A 19,279-nucleotide genomic window follows, 5' to 3' on the forward strand; every position below is an offset into this window, starting at 1 on the left:
AATCCATAAATGTTAATACAAACTTTGACTTTAATGAATTATTTCCAGATGTTCATAGTTATTAATATCTTCTCTGGCAATACCAAGAAATAAAGCCACTTTTCTCTCAAGTTGCAGGGCAAAAACTGAAACATAGTTGCAGTTTTCTACATAAATCATTTAACTAGGTCTGAATTTAACTAAGGTCTGAATTAGAATCCAATAAACTTTTCTTTTTTTTTTTTTTTTTAATTAAGAAGCAATTTTTATTTCTGTTTCTTTCTTTAGCCAGTAATGTTGAAGTGCTCATGTCTGGAGATGTTCGCTGCTACAATGTTATAGTGGAAATGATGGAAAGTTTCCCCAACAGTGAAACAGTTCAGGAAGTGAGTTGCTGTTTGTTGCACAAGCTTACTTTAGGTAAGTTCACAAAGTTGTTTACAGTCAGCTTATTCTGTGTAAGAGTTGGAGTTTATTGGCAGCATTACAGGCAACAAGGCTACTAATATTCCAGCTAATCCTCAGGGTGGTGTATAGATCCATGTCTCTAATGATGTGAACATCCTGAGGTAACAGTGGCCACAGTCAATATGGTATCCTTTTGTGTTAAACATTAGTTAACAATCAGAAGATACCATAAACGACTCAAGTGGAGGGGAAGTAAAGAGGCAAAAAAGGGAGAGAATATAAGAATAGGAAATCAACAGATCCCATTCTGTATAAAGTTACTGTAGAGAGGAAGAAAGTTACTTCTGGATTTCTTTTTTTGAAGTGGAAATGCTGAATGTGTGGGAAACAACTGGTGCTACAGAATTACCTGGAAGGTGTTCTCCAAGTCTGTGTTTTTCCTCCTGGCAATGTATTTATCTTCAGAGACCTGTGCTGCATTCCTGACAGTGATGGTGCCTGTCTTGGGGCCCCCTGTGCTGCAGCAGTGAAAGAACCACTGGGTCCTGGACTTGCCTTAAGTACTTTGGTTGCCTGGGTTTACATGGGCTAGTGTCAAATCAAGAAAAATTATGCCAGTGGCAAAATGTTGTGCCTCTTAGCAACTCTGTACTCTCACTTGTGAATATAATAAAATGATCTGAGCAGTTGCCAAGAACCATGTAATAGGAAGTTCAAAGAGGAATAAATATGTTTTCCCCCCTGCTGCATGCAAAACCACTGTGAGCAGCTGCCTGAGCAGCCCTCACTCCATGGCTGGTTCTTCATCAAGGACTCAGGCAAGGTCTTTCTCATGAGTTAGACTTCCCAATTCTTGCAGGTGGTGGCCTGAAGCTACTGCAGATGCTGGTACCAGTGCATGACTCCCCTTAAGCAAGTCAGTCTCATCCTTTCACCATCTGTTTCTGCTTTTTTTGCAGATATTGTAGAAAATACAGATCAGACTTAAGTGCAACCCAGAGCAACTTCCAGTTCCCCTTCAGAAAGCCAAATACAATTTTCAAGGAAACGTGGTGGCCACTCAGGTGGTATTTGCAGGGGTTTTTTGGCAAGAGGTGATGCTGCCCTTGACTAGTTTCCTGTGCAAGGCTAACTGAAGATAGGCAGGGAAACCAAGCACTTGTGGGGGTGCAGCAGCTTACTTGGTTGACATGCCTTGGTCTTTCCCTGTTTTCAGCCTGTTTTCAATCACACATCTGTCATGTGTTTATACTGACCAACAAGTGAGAGTGGCAGAAAAGCAGCCACAAGATCCATTTCTTCTTTCAGTGAGCAGAGGCCCCTTATCTTAATAAAGAACAACTTTAGGAGAGTTATGGAAGAGGTGTCCACAGCATCACACAGTTAGGGAAACAGGTGTGAAATTGCTAAGTGCTCCTGGAAATAGTCCGGAAGATTTCCATCTAGCCAGTGTGACTTCTCGAATTTTTCTGGTGGACACTGTCTTCCTAAACCCTTGTTAACTGGCAGTGAAATGGTAAAGTCAGCATCTACCAGCTTCTGAAATCACCATTGCTCAGTTTTGCTAAGCTGTTAATGACTATCCTAGATTTGACTCTCTTTGGAATTTTAACTGGCTGATACCTGTTTGGCCAGCCACAAGTCCAACAGAATTACTCATCAATTAGCCTAAGATTATTAAATTTTTTTGGTAAGTAATGCATTTAACAAACATACCATTTCCATTAAAATACGGTAGGAAACAGCAATGCTGATATAACATGACCATGCTACTGATCTTTCACATTGCTAGTGTGATTTTCATTTTGCTAATGAAGATTTAAACAAAACTGAATATCAAGATAGAAGCTATAGCTATCAAATTATATTTGAGTGTTGCTCTGTTTTTTTATGCATGATACATGTTTTTACAACAAACATGGAATTTATTTTAATTTGCTTGCTTTTTGGAGAGTTCCTTATATTCAGCCCATGACAAAATACTGTACAACAGATAATAATAGTTATGTTTTAAATATATTTATCATCAAAAGGTAGTGCTTTCTGCTATTCCATAATGTATGTATTTATAATGCTGACCTTGATCTATTTAATGAGGAGGGCAAAAACAGAGAGTAAACCACGGTTAAATGACTTGCTTCATAGGATAAATCAAATCACTGTAAGAATTCAGGACCAGGACTGCATTTCCTTCCTGGCAGGAAGTCTGCAAATGATACACTAACTGTATTTTTCTTATTTTGATGACAATGTGTACTTCATTTTGCATTAAACCTCTATCTTTTGTAAAAAAAATAGAAACAAAAACCTCAAAAAGAACCTAGATCCCAACTGTTTTTTGACCTTGACTTATTCTTTCCACAAATAAAATGTCGTGTTGAGCCCTGTAATAAGAAGCACAGTGTTTGCTACAAAGTTTGTGCATTGTGTGCCAAGAAATTTATGTTAAATGCATGTAAAACTCTAGAAATGTGTTTATATTCATTTAATATCTTATGTGTTTTCAGGAAATTTTTTCAACATCCTTGTGTTACATAAGGTTCCAGAAGTCATCGTGAAGGCTGTTGCAGCATATCCTGAAAATGCAAAGTTACAAGCTGCAGCTCTCAGTTGTTTAGCTCTTCTAAGTGAGTAAATCTCTGTACTTGTCAGTTTTGTCATTCTGGTAGTTTCCTGTAATAATTTTAAACTCCATTTCTTTAACACAAAAGCCTCAGGCAAGATAGGTTTCACAGAGCTATATTTCCTACATGCTTACAGTTTGTTGTTTTACTTTGAGAAGGCTGTATTCATATCATATGCCCAACATCTGCACAATGTTCAGAGCTGGTAAGTTGTGTTGACAGATCTGAACAAAACAAACCGTTTATTCCTAGGCAAATATTGAATAATCCCTAGTTAACATAAAATCTCTAGTAATAGCAACACTGATTTAGTGCTGTGTTTGCCAGGTATGATAGTACTCATATTGTGGCAGTTGATAGCAACACAAAATCAGTGCTTGTGCTTGCATTCTGAAATCAGTTAAAAGATTTAAACTTTTCCTTGAGTACACTTCAGGTATTATTTTGAAACGGAGGTTAGATAGTGGCAAAAAGCTAAGAATCTGATCCTTTGTCTTTGACTAATTGTCCCATACAAAAGTCAGTAGAAATGCTGTTTAAGAGTCTCCAGAATAGCAAAGATTAGAAATCAGTACACACTCCATTATGCCTCAGATATTATGGTCAGTGTTGGTATCTTTTTCTTCCCTTAAATGCTGAGAAAATCGCAGGTATGAAATGATTTATTTTAAATTCTCTTGCACTTTCTGGGATGAGATATTTCTCTCTTAGCAACTACAATTTGCATTTTGTTTTTTAATGGCATTCCTTCAGAGTGCTGATGGCTCTGTAATAAGTGGTTACATGCAAATGGTTCACAGTTATATTTTATGTTTGTGGTATTCTGTATGTAAATACACGGGGAAAAAAGTACATGCAGGTCTTTTCAGCCAAAGCCTTGACTGATCCGTAACTGTGTGACTCATTTACTACACTAAAGTTTTTTCTCCCTTTATAACCTTAAAGACATTTTTCAAATCTGTCGTAGAGCTTATGTCAAAAGACTTCTCCCTTCCCAGAAAAGGCTTATCTTCCCACTGATTTTTGCACTTTGGCAGCATGAGCACCTCCATGACTACAGGAAGGTTTAGCCGTAAGTGTTTTGTTTTCACAGTAAGAATTTATTGTAAATATTTTATATTTCAAGCTGAAACAATATTCTTAAACCGGGACTTGGAGGAAAGAAAAGAAGAGGAGGAGGAAGAAAAATTATGCTGGTTGGAAGCATGTTACAGAGCGTTAGAACTGCACCGAAAAAGTACAGATGTGCTGGTGAGAATTTCTGGATGATGGGAGTATGGGAAGACTACGTTATATATTGAATAAAATGTTTAGCAACATCCTTTTCTCCCATATATCCTCAGGCAAAAAAAGCTTTAAGGAGTGGACTAGATTTAGAGTAAATCTTACCTTTCAGTTACTCCTTTGGATCAAATGTTGGTAGTTAAGATAAAACTTGTTACCTGAAACTTGGGCCATGCAAAGATTGTTGTTTACATGTCTCCTGTGTGTCCAGCAGCCAAACACAGGCCCATCAACAGAAGAATTAGTCTTGGCCTAAAATAGGTATCAAAATGAAAATCAAATAATGAGAATGTGGCACATGTTTGTAACTCAGGCCTATTCCAGCTCTATACATTTTGTTCTATTTCTACATAAAGCACCTGATACCTTTGTTTTGGACTGAAAAGCAGTCAAACTATTTAAGTTTTTTCATATGTTTTAATCTTCTAAAGGTATATTTTCTTAATATTTTTTTCTCTGTTTATATTTAGGAGGCTGCATGCTGGGCTTTGAAAAATCTGTTTCTGTATCAACGCAACCTTCATGAGAAGATTGGAGATGGAGATAATCAGTCAGTGTTATCTTGAACTGGATTTTTGGAAATGAAAAAAATGAGTGCCTATTGTTAGGCTATTCGGGGGTTCATGTTTCAGTTATTTTTAGTTTTGTTTCCTGTTTTCTAATATATGATTAAATGCATGATGATCTACAAAGTTTCTTCAAAAGTGTGCTAACCTTGGCTCAGGCAAAACTGCTGGTGTTTTAGTAAAGAGTCAAAACACAGCCTATTAGAACTAATTTTTACAGTTTACAAGGAATTTTGTCTGCAGTTGCAACAAGGATAAAGAATGTAAGAACTGGGAAAGTAGACAAGATTAAGATATCTAGCATGTAAGGAGTGTGGAAAAGCAGTGCTCTTTTTCACAAATCAGATGAAAGGGCATTGTAGAGGGAATGCTGCCTCATCAGGTAGAATCTAGGCATGGATAAGACACAGATTTCCACTTTACTATTTTTTTTTTTTACTTTTTACATTTTCCATTTTACTTTTTTTCTCAGAGTTGCTTAAAATTTTAGTCATTCAATTTTTAGTAAGCCTATTTTTACCCCTTTCTGGGCCTCAAGTCACTTGGAAAGCATGGTTCCAAGTGAAATCAGTGAGGTTCAGGCTAAACAAAGTTGTGTAGGTTACAAAGGCCTTTCTGTCAACTATTGCTCTGGTAACATATTAGAAGCCAAGAACAATCATCTGAAAAGTTCGTTATGTCACATAATACCTTTTTAGGAAACTGCAATCTTGAAGTAACTTCTGTGATGCAATCAATGTGCAGTGATTTTTTTTCTCTCCGAAAGGTTCCCAGTAGACAGAGCAGTGATGCTCTCCATGCTGATGCACTCCTCTTCAAAAGAAGTGTTTCAGGCAGCTGCTAGTACCTTGGCAATTCTGTCACAACAAAATGGTAAGGGACTTTCATTATCTTTACTTTCTAATTCAGTAGAAAGTTATTGCATTTATATTAAAGAGAATTTAGTGTGCTGTTGAATGAATACAATGTACCCTGTGATTAGAATATTACGCTGTTGTGTTCAGTAGGAAGTTTGTTCCTTGCTTTGAAAAAGCTGTTCTTGGCTAATATCAAAAAGTATGTGGAAGTAAAGAGTTCTCTGCTGGTTCATGTGTTGCAATTGCTGCTTTTTGGAGCAGGAGACATGAGAAGAGTGTGTTCTCTCTGTATGCTTGTTTAAATATTTATTGTATGTTTGAATTTCGTCACAAGCAGCATTTGTTGAAAATCATGTGAATAAGGAATACAGCCCAACAAATATCATCTTCTTGCCTATCATGGGAAATTTGAACAGTCCTGTGGACTTCACTGAATCAAATTGTGTAGAAAGTTAAGCACGTGCATGACAGTTTTCAAGATTGCTTTAGTCCTGATTGTGTCCCTAACATGGTTTCCTAACTTTTTTCGGTTTGCAGACCCCCTCAAAATTTTTCAGTGGAGATGTGGACCCCTGGGTAGAGTATTTAAGCCTACTAAGACAGTTGGCCTGCTTTTATTAGCAGAATCCTTTGAAATGGTTATGGACCTCAAGTGGTTTGCAGACTGCACATTGAAAACCACTGGCTAGATAGGAAGAAAAAGCCTAGCAGTTAATTACCATTTTCTAGGTGAGAAAGCACTGTTCCATCACTAGTTTACTGAGCCATCCACATAAAACCTAGCACTTAAAAGGTTTTATAGTTATTTATGAGATCAATATCTATCTGTATTGAGAACTAGATCTCATAAATGTATGCATACTATTATCATATAGCAGGTGCATATACATGTTACTGACAAGCGGGCCTCTGATTCCTTTTGGAAATCTAAAGCAAGTTTTTCTTTTGTCTTTTTTTATTATTCCTTTTTTTACCCCTAAATGAATGTGCTTACAGCAGAAATGATAGACATAAAGAAGCTTAGTAAAATGCTCTGTTGCTTGAACTAACCATTTGAAATGAGTGTACTGGACTGGGAATAACAAGATTTGGTGGTAGTTACTATGATAATTTAGAATGTTTTTATAGTGTTCTGATTTGTGTTGGTTAGCTATAACATGTGCTTGGATATTTGAATTTTAAAAAATGAATTAACAAAGTCAATAGAGTGAAATATAGAGTGAAATAATTTAATTTTATTATGGAAGTTTGAAGATTTTTTTCAAAGTTTTAAATTATAGCTTTCCTACATGATCACAGAGTGCGATTACAAGGAAAAAGTATAAGAATAAACATTTTTGAAAATAAAAGTAGTCATACATATTCTCCTTCCAATATGCTAACTTTATGTACGTAAAAATAGCAGATGTATAGAAACTTATTAGATGATTGGGAATTACAATCTGTTTGCTTGAGCTGTGCAAACAGAAGTCTGCTTCAGCTCAAATTGTTTCCCATTCTAATTTACACTATAATATGTGTGTTTGGTGAGGGGAAAAATTGAAAAAAATTAGGGGAAAAAAGCAGTTCTGTTGGTTTTGAGAACTATACATAAAGAAAGATTTACTTATAGGATGCTTGCTATTTTGTGTTGTAGTAAATATTAGGAAGACACTTCTGGCAAAAGGCATACATATGAATGTTTTGGATATAATGAGGAAACATCCAAATTCTCCTGAAGTAGTTGAAAGTGCCTGCAGGATTCTGAATCGTGTTTTCGAAGGAAGGTAATATAATTAGAAACGCGTGTCCAATCCCAAAGTGAAGGTTTGTGAGATTCAGTGCTGTAAGCAATTGCATGTAAATTATTGACTGTTTCACTGATACTAAATTGACCACAGGCTGACAGCCCTATTTAAGACATGGAATTCTGTAAGCCCTGTAGTCAAATGCCCAGGTGGATGTGTGTAGGGAGAGGCACGTTCTTCTCTTCGTGGTTCTTGAGCAGTGAGATTTGAATAGACTATCCCTGGGTGGTCTCCCCTCCTGTTACCCACACTGAATTCCATTGAGAGCTAAGAAGTTTCCCACAATATCAACTTAATAACATTATGTTAATATTACTTTTGCGTTGGCTAGGATGGAATTATTTACATAGACTGAATTAATGGAATGGCATGAAAATAATTTGCTATGATGAAGAAAAATGCCGTAGCTTAATTTATGTTTCGTAGCTCAAATCGCATTTGCAGTATTCTAAAGGGTTATCACACAGTATTAATTGAGGAAGCCAATACATGTACAATTTAGAAATGCATTCTTTTTATTCATTTAATAAACAATATTTTCAGTTTTCCTCATCTGGACATAATGACAGTAGCAGTATCAGAAGTTGTAAAAACCATGAGGAAACATGAAAAATCACTCTCTGTACAACTGGAAGCACTTCGAGTCCTTTTACACTTTATGATGCCTGGTAAGTCATCCAAAGTCATACACCAAATCAGAGAATAGAATCAGCTGTTTTTTAGTCTTTCTTATCTAATGGGACTGCCTTTAGCGGGACTTGTAGTTTCTGTACATGGCAGAGGAGAGTTTTAAATCTTTAGGAACATATAAGATGGAGGCAAATTTTTGATCTATTGAAAGTAGCAGACTAAAATGATAAATGCTGATTTCCTCTTGATTTAAAGATAAAATATACAATTATATACTATTTTCTACCAAAAACAAGAAAACAAATTGACAAACTTAGAAATTCCTTTCCAAAAAAACCTCTTTAATGGCAATCCAGAGTGGGGAAAAATGTTCTTTGGTAGAATTTAGGTGTACTCCTGTATATCCTGCTTTTTTCCTCTGATATTAAGCACGAGAGTACAGACATGGGGTACTGATTTTTTTTCAGAACAACTTTTTGCAAGTATCACTCTGCAGTTTTAGTTGAACATTTACAAAACCAGTAACTCTGAAAATAGTAACATGGCTAATATGCACACTGATGGCAGGTTTTCAGATTCCTTCTATTATTTGTGTTATAATCCTAATACTTTCCTTTTTTTTCCAATGAACAGCAGGATTAAGACTTGATATATATATTCTAACATGTAGGCAGCGTGATTTGTTTGCCAGTATCCTGGAAGGGGGGCCCTTCTAAAGTGTAATCAGACACAGAGAGAGTCAACTGGATGTTGGAACTTGCAGGTTAATTAGGGAATAAAAAAGTAATTTATAGGAAAAATAGCAATCAGAACAAATATGAATGCTGAAGTGACTTTTAAAGGATTTCTGGGTACTTTCTCTAGTGTCACTTGAGTGCAAGTGCCAAAAGCTACAACAAAGGTAAATCTGAAAGACCTTTTTCTGTTCTTTTATATGTGGTCACGTTCCACTTAATGTCATCTGTGTGTAAAATTTGTCCTATGATGTGCTGCCAAGTGAGCAAGGACAAATAGTTCATATGCTTCTCCATAGTGTCTCCTTTCCAGAAGGAAGAGGCATTCTGAAGTAGGTATCAGGAACACCAAGAAACTCCATAGCTCAAGAAAGTAATATATTGCAAAGTACCTTAGGCCAAATTCTTTGGCATGATTTTGTATTTTTATAGTAAGCAGTGAGCAAACATGTGGTGAAATCGTCCCTTCAAACTGAATATACTCACATTACAGTGTAAATCTGGAGGGACTCCAGTTTCTGATACAGTGTTCTGAAAATGTCATAAGATCTGAAATACGCCCTCTGAGTCACCTCTGTGTTCAATTTGATTGTTAGGTTGTTATATGGGGTTAATACTGGGAAGAATATGAAATCTGCTGTTCTGAGGAAGGCTGTTTTCTGTTGTTGCAGATACAAAGCACGAACACCAGAATGGTTCTTCCAGAGATGTGGGAGATGCTGCTTTTGCACTTACAGTGAAAGTCATTAAAAGCCAGTGTCTCTTGGAGGGAACTCACTCATTGGTGCTTAATGCTTTGAACAGGGTATAGTTAAAGCTTTATTCTAGTGGATATTGTCATTATTTTACACTTGTAATGGTGAAGCATTTATAAGTTTTAGTTCTGCATTGATTTTCCTATTGATTTGATAAAATTAATCTTAACTCCTGAGTTTTAATGATCTTTTGGAGTTTCTTCTTACTTTCTTTCCTGGAGTGTTTTAGCTGATCCTTTATACAGTAACTCTAAAGGATATTTATAAAAACAAAGCTCATTTTTTTTAAAACATACAGTTTATTTGTGATTTTTTTTTTTAAGGGACTAGTGTATACATGAAAAGTGTCCTCATCCCTACACCTCAGGTACACATAGAACTGAGTGGACAACTCAGTTGTCTCCATTCCTTTCATTAGCCAATTCTGTAAATTTTTCCAGCCACTGGAAAACAGAATGTTCACAGTACCTTGAAGGGGAAGCTGAAAAGTGAAAGGCTGAAGCAGACTCAGTCTATACAAAGGAAACACTGGGCAGTTTGCATGGCAAATAAACTTTAAATCCTAGTGATTGGAAAGGTTTAACTTCATGGCCTTCAGAAGAATCCCACCTCTGCAAGGTTTTCAAGCTTCATATAACAACAATCAAAAAGTATTAATTCATAATTTTTTTAAAGTCTCTCAAGAATTTTAAGCTTGCCAAACAGCTTCAGTCAAGGAAACTTATGTCTCTTACATTTTTTACAGAAGTCAGAGCAAGTAACGTATCAGTGAAAGAGTTCTAGAGTGTCTAAAGGACATTTCTTGACCTGAAGATATCAGATATAGGAATTAACGAGGGAGGTAAAATAATTTTTGCTTAGAGAAGGTATTACAGTGTTCAATGCTTTGTGACCATCCTGATTGCATTTTCCAGCCCAGCTGGTTTGTGTTTTGGGGTACTACAGTATCAACCAGAAGGGCTAAAAATTGACACATTTTAATGAAAACTACAGACAGAACAAGGAGGAAGATGGGCATGACTCCACTGAAATAATTTTGCAGATTTGCAAGTCACAGTGACAGCTGTGACACTTTCAGATCTAGGCCTCATCTAAGTTTCCTCCATCTAGAAGTGGGGGGAAATTGGGAAAAAATATCACAAATAACCTATTGATATGCTATATAATAAACCCAAAATACTAAAAATCTTGATGAGGTGTGGTAATAGGTATGTTGTTTCATATCTTTTTATTTTCGTATTTTTTCAGTTGTCATCATGTTAATCACCTGTGCTAGTTCTGAGAAAAAAACCCACATTCTTGTTCCTTTTTAACGACAAAAGAAGTAAATTTTCTCCCTCTTCTTGTCCTAAAAAAATGGTATGAACTTATCAATGGTTGTACTGAAAACTTGAGGAAAAAAATCCCACTCTTTGTCAGAAACCTAGCTAGGGAATATTTTCAAAATCAAAGTTGAAAATCTGTGGATTATGAGAGCTGAAACTGATGGTTGAAAGGAAATCTTTTTGAGATTGTGATTATTGTTATTTATTGTCACATCAGATGTAATTTCACGTAGTTATGCGGAACAATCGCTTGTTCTTACAGAACAACTTTAAGAACAAGCAACTCTTCTGTTACCACTGTAAGCAGAATAAACTTCATCTGATTTTATATTCCTTTCTTCATTAGTTTATTGGAAATCCTAGCATTCAGAAGTGTGGATTAAAACTACTTGCTTCTGTAGCTGAGTGCACTGGTGCACTAGAAATCTTAATCCAGCAAGGAGCTACTGACACTGTGCTCCACACCCTACAGATGTATCCAGACGAACAAGGTAGGGAAGGTCTTCTGTCAGTAGAATGAGAATGACATGGCAGGAGGGTCTGATTAACCTTAGAGGCTGTAACTGGTCTATTGCCCTCTTTAGTGCTGGATGTCATGTAGGTTGTCTGTAGCTCTCTTTAGTGCTGGATGTGATGTAAGTTGCATGGCAAGAAAAGGCTGTACTGCAGTACTGCATAGTCCTCAGGTTCACCCACGTTGTAGTTATGCCTGGCCCTGTAATAGCTTGTGCCAATAACTTCGTGGAACATTACTAAAAGACTACTTAAATCATGGGATTATTCCACTTAGAATGTCTGAATTATCAATGTCTGAATAATATTTATTTCCATTCCAGACATACAGTGTTTGGGTTTGAGTCTTCTACGCTCTTTGATTACAAGAAAGAGTTTGTGTATTGCAACTATGCATGTCCTGTCAGCAGTTCTGGTTTCTACTCTGCGACGATTTAAAGAAGTCACTGAAATCCAGATGCATGTACGTGTCATTTCTATGTGCACAGATGAAAACAAAAGCCAAAACCTTAGAAAATTATTTTAATATAGTTATATTTTAAGTATAATTCCTTATTTTACTTCATTTTGATTGTATTGCAATTACTAGATTACTGTAAACCTGTGTAATTAAACTGGTATGTTTGTTGTAGAGGTGGTTTTCTTGGAGACATATATTCAATCCAGAATGTGTAAGCATAGATTAAATGTTTATCTAAAACTTCTGAGATCTGCAAACTATAACAAATTTCTCAGTCATGATCCATCATTCTGTCAATCTGTAACCATTTAATGAAGTAACCATCATTATATTGTTGATTGCCCTTCTTTGAGAACTCATAGAAAATAACTTAGTTCCCAGCCTTGTCACCAGCAATAAACTTAGTGTAGGAATGGTGTATTTAAGAAAGGATATTACTGGAATACTGTGTCAGACTTTGGACCCACATCTGTATATGGAAGAAAAGTTCTTACTCTGTCTGCAAACACACATTCAGCCCTCCTTGTGTGAAAGTTCTGTTTCCTCTGCTTCAGAAGTTTTCCCTGTTTGTTGCCAGTTTCATTTTTCTAGCGGAACGGAGATTGCCCATGAGATCAGCTTTCTGTGAGAGCTTCTGTACTTCTGTTTCAAATCAGTATGAAAATATCAAAAGTACAGCCTCCCTTCTTTGCTGCTATTTTTCCCCCAACCATTCCCTGTTTAGCTTAGCAACCAATGTAGAGAGAAATAATGTGCTGAAATAAGGAACTTTAAGTGATTTAGTCTCAATTAGGTTTGGACAGGGTCCCCAGTTTACCCAGTTCACCCTTCTAGGTGAACTTGCAGAACTGTGGGATAATTTCATGTTTCTTCTTAGTTTTTGGATACAGCTCTTAGGTTTTTCATTTAGTCCATGTATTTTTTTCAAATTCAACAATTACTGAGCAACACATGGAACGGGGATGTATCTTTGTTCCATATCTTTAGAAGGAGATTGTTTCCTCTTTACATTTTCAGGAAATCACGAGTACATTTGTCACTGCCAGTGTCAGATATTATGGTGCATATTTGGCTTTTCAAAATGTCAGTTAATATATGTTTAAGAGGGTCAGCTAAACAAGCATGAAACTACAGTTATATAAACACAGAGACACCTGGTGTTTCTGCCTTCTCTCCTGATTTTCTCTGATTTGTGAATTATTGCATGTTTAAAAGCAAGACAAAAAAATTAAAGCACATATCTTTTGGTTGAAATTTGATTTTGTTGCCTGACCTGTTTTAAAATGACACCTTTTAACACTATACTTCTTTGAATCTTCTCATTGTGTTCTTAGGGATTTCATGCAATCTTGTCAATTCTTGGTTTGTCACCTTGTTTTGCAAAGCTGCTGGTAAATGAATCATTTGACACAGTCATTTTCTACCAGATGTCTATGTGTTTCACTGACCAGCGAGATCAACAGGTATCTTTTACTTTGACAGCTCCACAGCTGAGAAATGTTGGTGGGTTTTTTGTCCTAACTTTTATTGTTTGTCTTCCCATTCAGTTTCAAAGCCTGTGTTGTAAATGTTTTGCTAAAATAGCTGAAAATGATGATTTAAAAAATATGATGCTGGAAAAAGCATGTATGGAGTGCAATAGTATTATGGCTGAATGTTTACTTCTACTGGGAGCTGATATTAATAAGAAGACAAAGACAAACTCTTTGATCTATCAGGTAATATGTGGAAATATATATATAATTTTATTACTTTAAAATTTGTGCTTTTGGGTTCTTTTCTATTTTCCTTGATTTGGCAGAACACAGTAGCAATGTAACTGTGACCTGAGTGTTGTTAACTGTCATTACTGACAGTGACTTCAGGCTCAGTCTGATGGTCCCTGAAACACCCTTCCCTTTATTGAAGCTCACAGGGCACTGTCACGTAGAATGTGCCCCCCCTGTCAGTTCAGTTCTTTTGCAAGTTCACTTTGAAGTCCGTGCTTTCCAACTGTTTACCCTGTTCTTGTGCAAACCTGTGTTCCATCAGGTACTGATTTAGCCTTAGCTATGGAATATTTTTGAAGAAGAAGACTTAAGATCAAGCTTTGCAAGTTGGCATTTTTTTTGAACTACTTAGGTGTAGAAGCCCAGGCAGGAAACTGGTATTCCACATTCAGCTCTTTCCAAGCTCTGTGAGGCCGAAGTACCAGTGGACCAGCAGCCAGCTTTATCCAGACAGCAGCCACATCCAGAGCATCAACTATCTGAAGTACATAAGTATCTTAAAAAAGGCCATAGGCAAACATTCCATCTGGATTCAGCCCTGCCAATGTAAAGGCTGTTCCCACATGCAAGTACTCCTTGCTTAATGTGACTGCCTTTAAATTTGGGGGTTTTTTTGAGAAGTGGTATGCATAAGCACTTCTTAATTTTACTTCAGTGTCAAAGTTTTAAATAGTCTGAGAGAACCCCAGCAATACTCCCTACAGGAAATTAGGAAGTGTTCAATTCTGCTGGCAGAACTGGATGAGTGATGAAATACAGATTGATTTGGAACCAATCATCCATCCATTAAATGTGAAGTTGGCAAGTCAGCGTTAGCAAACCACAGTGGACAAATTGAAGTAACTGGAAATATTGCTAAAAAATATTTTTAATATTCACAATCAGCACTGGTCTGTGTAGCAGTGCAGGCTTGGAGATTGGGATGAATCATAGAATCATAGAATCATTAAGGTTGGAAAAGATCTCCAGGATCATAGAGTCTGACCTTCAACCAAAAACCACTATGGCACTAAGTGCTACATCCAGTTGTTTCTTGAACACTTCCAGGGACGGTGATTCCACCACTTCCCTGGACAGCCCGTTCCAATGCTTAACTACCCTTTCAGTGAAGAAATTCTTCCTGATGTCCAACCTGAACCTCCCCTGACGCCACTTGAGGCCATTTCCTCTCATCCTGTCACTTACTGCCTGGGAGAAGAGACCAATCCCCACCTTGCTACACCCTCCTTTCAGGTAGTTAAAGCCAGTAGACCTGAGCTCCCTAGCACTAGGGCAAGGCTTGATGAGTCTCACTGTTGTTGCCCATTCATCAAATATCCAGATGATATGGCAGAATAACACCTGAGTGTCTTTTTTCCACTGAACAGATCAATAAATGGAATTGCCGTAGACCGCATGCAATAACCAAACTAGATAAATTGCCGTGTATTTTTGACTGAAAATTGTGTGTGTTCATGGCAATAATTACACTTGCAGAACTCAAACATTTGATACATTTTGGGCAAAGACTTCATGGAAATGGGAGTTGGTACTCAGATGCTGTAGGCAGGCATATGCTTCAAGGAGTAAGAAGTTGCGTAATTGAAAAAGAGTCACAATCCTAAAGATAAAGTGAATCTGAATATGAGACAAGCCTCTTAATGCAGTCTGAGGTGTTGTTTAAATGCCTCACATGATTTTTTTTAATTGCTTTTCTCCTAGGTTTGTGACAAAGGAAATAACCCTAAATTGGTGGAATTGCTATTAGCCAATGGTGCTCGAGAGCAAGATGTTCGGAGTGCTTTAACCATCAGTATAAAGAGAGGAGATAGCCAAATCATCAGCTTGCTCTTAAAGAAGCTTAGCCTTGATGTCACCAACAGCAGTATATGTCTTGGAGGATTTGGTATTGGGAGACTAGAACCTTCCTGGCTCATTCCTTTGTTCCCAGATAAACTTACTCCAATAAAAAAACAAAGTGAGTATATATAGAAATTGTTACATCTCTTGATGGTACTATGAAGGTGTTTTAGATCAAGACTTTCAGTTCAGGCTCTCATAGCATTCAGCTTGTTATAGAAAGTCTGGCAAAACTTGAAAACAAATCAAGACATTTCAGATATTTTTTTAAAGCTATTTGAATTTCTTGGAGAATATTCTATAGTTTCCGTTTCTTATACATACAGATGCAGGTTCTGCACTGGCAAGAATGGTGCTTAAATTCCAGATGAAGAATATTTCAGAGGATAGATCAAGAGCGTCCTCTGATCCAAACTTCTCTGAAGATGGAGTGGATAAAAACTATGATTGGAATTTCATACCCGACCCATTAGTGGACAGTATTTTTCCTTTGAGTGATGATATTGATAGTGAAGGTAATTGTATTTATTTTCTTTTTTCTTTTTATAATCCCAGTCTAGCGTACCAGGGCAAGACTTACAGCCACAAGTCAGTTGCTTATTTGTATTGGACATATAACACTTCCCATGAAGAAAAAACTGTTATGTAAAATTTCATTTGTGGTAACATTGGGGAATAGTTTATGATGAGTATGTACTTTATGTACAAAATTAGGACCTTAAAGAATTTTGTTATCCATTTAAAATTAGTTCTTCATGCATTCAGTTTTTTGTAGAGAGAAAGAGTTGGATGCATACAACCACATTTAGATTTTGACTGTTTTAGATAAACACTTATTTATGAGCTGCCTTTATAGTCTATAGCAAAAAGCAATTGTTTCATGTCTCGTCATGAAGTCAGGTGTATTGCGATATAGAAACCCCTGTGTTCCCTGGGTTGTCTGTAAATAAAGTTTACACAACCACATCTGGTATAGAGGACTATACCATTAAAAAATAAAGTAGGCGAAACAAACCCTATCTGAAAGATAACTAATTGATCAGCAAGTGTAAATGGCAGGTTTATGTTCAGTCCATCATTCTTGGTAACCATGTCAGGACATCTGAATGCCTTTAACTTCTAAAAAGACAACATTTCTGTCTATAATATCAGCAACTTAATAATAAGAGTGGCCTTAATTTGTAACATATCTTTTTTTGTTCAAATGTCGCTCTTGTTTTAGAACAGTTGGCTACTTAAAATCGTCACAGATGAAGAATTTGAATTTTAGAATCAGAGAATCCTAAGGAAGTTTTTTGTCCTGTTTTATTCTTTTCCTTTATGTCATTCAGTACTACTTTTCATTTCTGTAGGTCTTTTTGTTGTCCCACATAAAAAAGTGTATTCTTATTATCTTAAGAAAATACATTCGTTACTGACAGGAGTGATTTTAGGAGTTTTAAAAGTAGCTTTGAGAAGAGGGACACCAAATGGGTCCATATAATCCTAAATCACCAAATCCAGAGTGGTATTTGATGTTTCATTCTCAACAAATGTGGGAGTAAAAATGCATCTATTAAAATACAAACTTTTTCTATTTTCAAAAGCTATTTACACTGCAGTAGCAGAAAGATATGCTGTGAAATGTGTATAGTAATCCCAATACGATGGAAATTTTAAATCATAAAGCATCAGGGTAACAACCTGGAGGTCACATTTGAAACACGTCAGGTTAGTATGGCCCATGTACTCTAAAAAACATTGACAATATTCTTGGCCTGTTGCACACACAGTTCACCAGTGAGATCCTGCCAGTATTGATGCTTTTGAAATGTATCTCTCCTTTGTATGTCAGCATCCATATTACAGTTGAATTCTGAGCCTCATTTTTAAATACATTTTTCATACTTATTACTTCTCCTGTGTTGTGGTTTTGTTCTAGGAAGTGAAGGTTCACTTTTTACAAAAAAGAAGTCCAATTCCATTGCAGTTGCTGATGTATATTGTAGGGAAATGGCATGTCAAAGAGGTTCTCCTACTTTACCGCGACATTCCTACTCTGTGGTAAGTTAGATCCTTGTTCATTCCAGGCTTTTAAGTCCATCTGCATTGCCTACTGCAAAATAGTCAAGTGTTAGGAAAGGTCATGTAACCATATGGGCTTTTGTCTCACTGTTGCCATTCAGTATTTCCTTCTATTGCAGTGCACTTTACAGATGAGAGTTTACGTCAGCAAAAATTTATGATCACCTAAAAGTAAATTATTCAAATTTCCAGTTCTGGTTTTCAGACAGAAATACAGGAACTATGGACCTATTCACAAGGACTTAACTACCTCTTAATGAGCTGATCTTCAGCTGTAATCAATGGAGACTGTTCCATAAGACATGAGGACAAATCTGTGGAATGAAAGTCACGTTCCTTTGAAAGGAGCTTGTCTTCTTCCATTGACTTTTAAGGGGAAACTAGAGAAACTGACTTCCCTAGAGAAGGTTATGTTTTGTAATATCCTGCTCCATCCTATCTCCCCACCCTTATGAAAGTCATTTTAGGTTGTCAAAAAATGCACTTCTTCCATTGCACTTTAAATCTACCGTTCTTCCATATTGCATGGGTCAGTAAGTTTTATAAAGATGCGATCTATGGTTATTTTGAGTTGAAGTGTACAGTTTGTTTGTGTTCTCCCTATAAATTCTGATAAAAAGAAACCACAATAAAAAGAGATTACTGAATTTGAATAATTTCAGATATCTGCATATGTTTGTAACTGTTTTTTCTCTTTGGGATTTTGCAGGGACCTGGCTCAGATTATGAACCATTTATGAAACAAAGAAGAAAATTCTTGCTTTCAGATGAATCCCTCAGTAAGTAAACTATGCAATTTAACATATATAATGGATTTTTCATCCTTAATGCTTTCACAAGCATAGCATGCAGATTTTAGTCCAATTATATATTTGTTTACAAATAAGAGGATACATTTTGGAAATACTACAGTGGAGTACAAATAATGAATATATAGGGATTTTTTTTTCCTGAGCTTCACAATTAGAATTAAATGGCCATTGAAATTTCAGAAGTGCTCTTATTAGCTTTCAAAAGCTCCTTCTGTTGTGCAGTGCATAAGCATCCATCTTTCCCCTACTGACTTATAAATTTTTGTGGCTTAATAGAAGTCTTCATGGATTTGGATCTTAACCAGTACTCAAACATTCAATATCTACTGGATCTTGAGATCCCAAGTTGATTGATCTTAATTTTACTGAAGTGATAAATGAAATTATGCTGGTTTTCACATTTTTGTTTTAATAGAAGGCATCTCAAAATTTTCACCACATATAAGACCGTCAGAGAGTCTTTCTTCACTGATCTCAGAGAAAGAATATATTAAATCACTAGATCTTTCATCAAATGAGCTGGAGAACATTGATGCCATCAGCCAGAATAGCTGCTTAACTAGTCATCTGGAACACCTTGAGAAACTGGAGCTCCACCAAAATGCTCTTACGAACATTCCAGAACAACTGTGTGAAGTAATTCTGCATAATTTTATGTAATACAGGTTGAAATTAGTTAAAATAAATTGTTTATATCTAATAATGTAATCCATACATATTGTAATAATGTATCCATAGCAATATTACTCAAGAATATGAGTGTATATTTTTGCATATTTCATACATTCACAGAATTTTCATTCAGTGGATTTATGTTCATCTAGAAATAAAAGTATTTTCACGGAACTGTTTTAAGTTGTTTACTGCAGAGAA

General features: G+C 36.2%; 1 protein-coding gene across 2 annotated transcripts in view; it reads left to right on the plus strand.

Moving 5' to 3' along the window:
- The window catches only part of LRRK2 (leucine rich repeat kinase 2), a 64,180-nt gene that overhangs the window by 14,242 nt on the left and 30,659 nt on the right, over positions 1-19,279 (plus strand). For both annotated transcript variants that reach the window (XM_039379423.1, XM_027731970.2), the window contains exons 7-23: positions 268-399; positions 2,895-3,014; positions 4,138-4,262; positions 4,766-4,845; positions 5,628-5,734; positions 7,355-7,484; positions 8,049-8,173; positions 9,541-9,674; positions 11,296-11,440; positions 11,786-11,925; positions 13,257-13,385; positions 13,470-13,640; positions 15,393-15,648; positions 15,857-16,045; positions 17,452-17,573; positions 18,304-18,373; positions 18,822-19,042. In XM_039379423.1, the coding sequence (XP_039235357.1) occupies positions 268-399; positions 2,895-3,014; positions 4,138-4,262; positions 4,766-4,845; positions 5,628-5,734; positions 7,355-7,484; positions 8,049-8,173; positions 9,541-9,674; positions 11,296-11,440; positions 11,786-11,925; positions 13,257-13,385; positions 13,470-13,640; positions 15,393-15,648; positions 15,857-16,045; positions 17,452-17,573; positions 18,304-18,373; positions 18,822-19,042 (2,396 nt within the window). The remainder of the gene's footprint in view (positions 1-267; positions 400-2,894; positions 3,015-4,137; positions 4,263-4,765; positions 4,846-5,627; positions 5,735-7,354; positions 7,485-8,048; positions 8,174-9,540; positions 9,675-11,295; positions 11,441-11,785; positions 11,926-13,256; positions 13,386-13,469; positions 13,641-15,392; positions 15,649-15,856; positions 16,046-17,451; positions 17,574-18,303; positions 18,374-18,821; positions 19,043-19,279) is intronic.

This window comes from Pipra filicauda, unplaced genomic scaffold (genome assembly GCF_003945595.2).
Source record: "Pipra filicauda isolate LSUMZ 115617 unplaced genomic scaffold, ASM394559v2 scaffold167_size3244652_pilon, whole genome shotgun sequence".
Lineage (NCBI taxonomy): Eukaryota > Metazoa > Chordata > Aves > Passeriformes > Pipridae > Pipra > Pipra filicauda.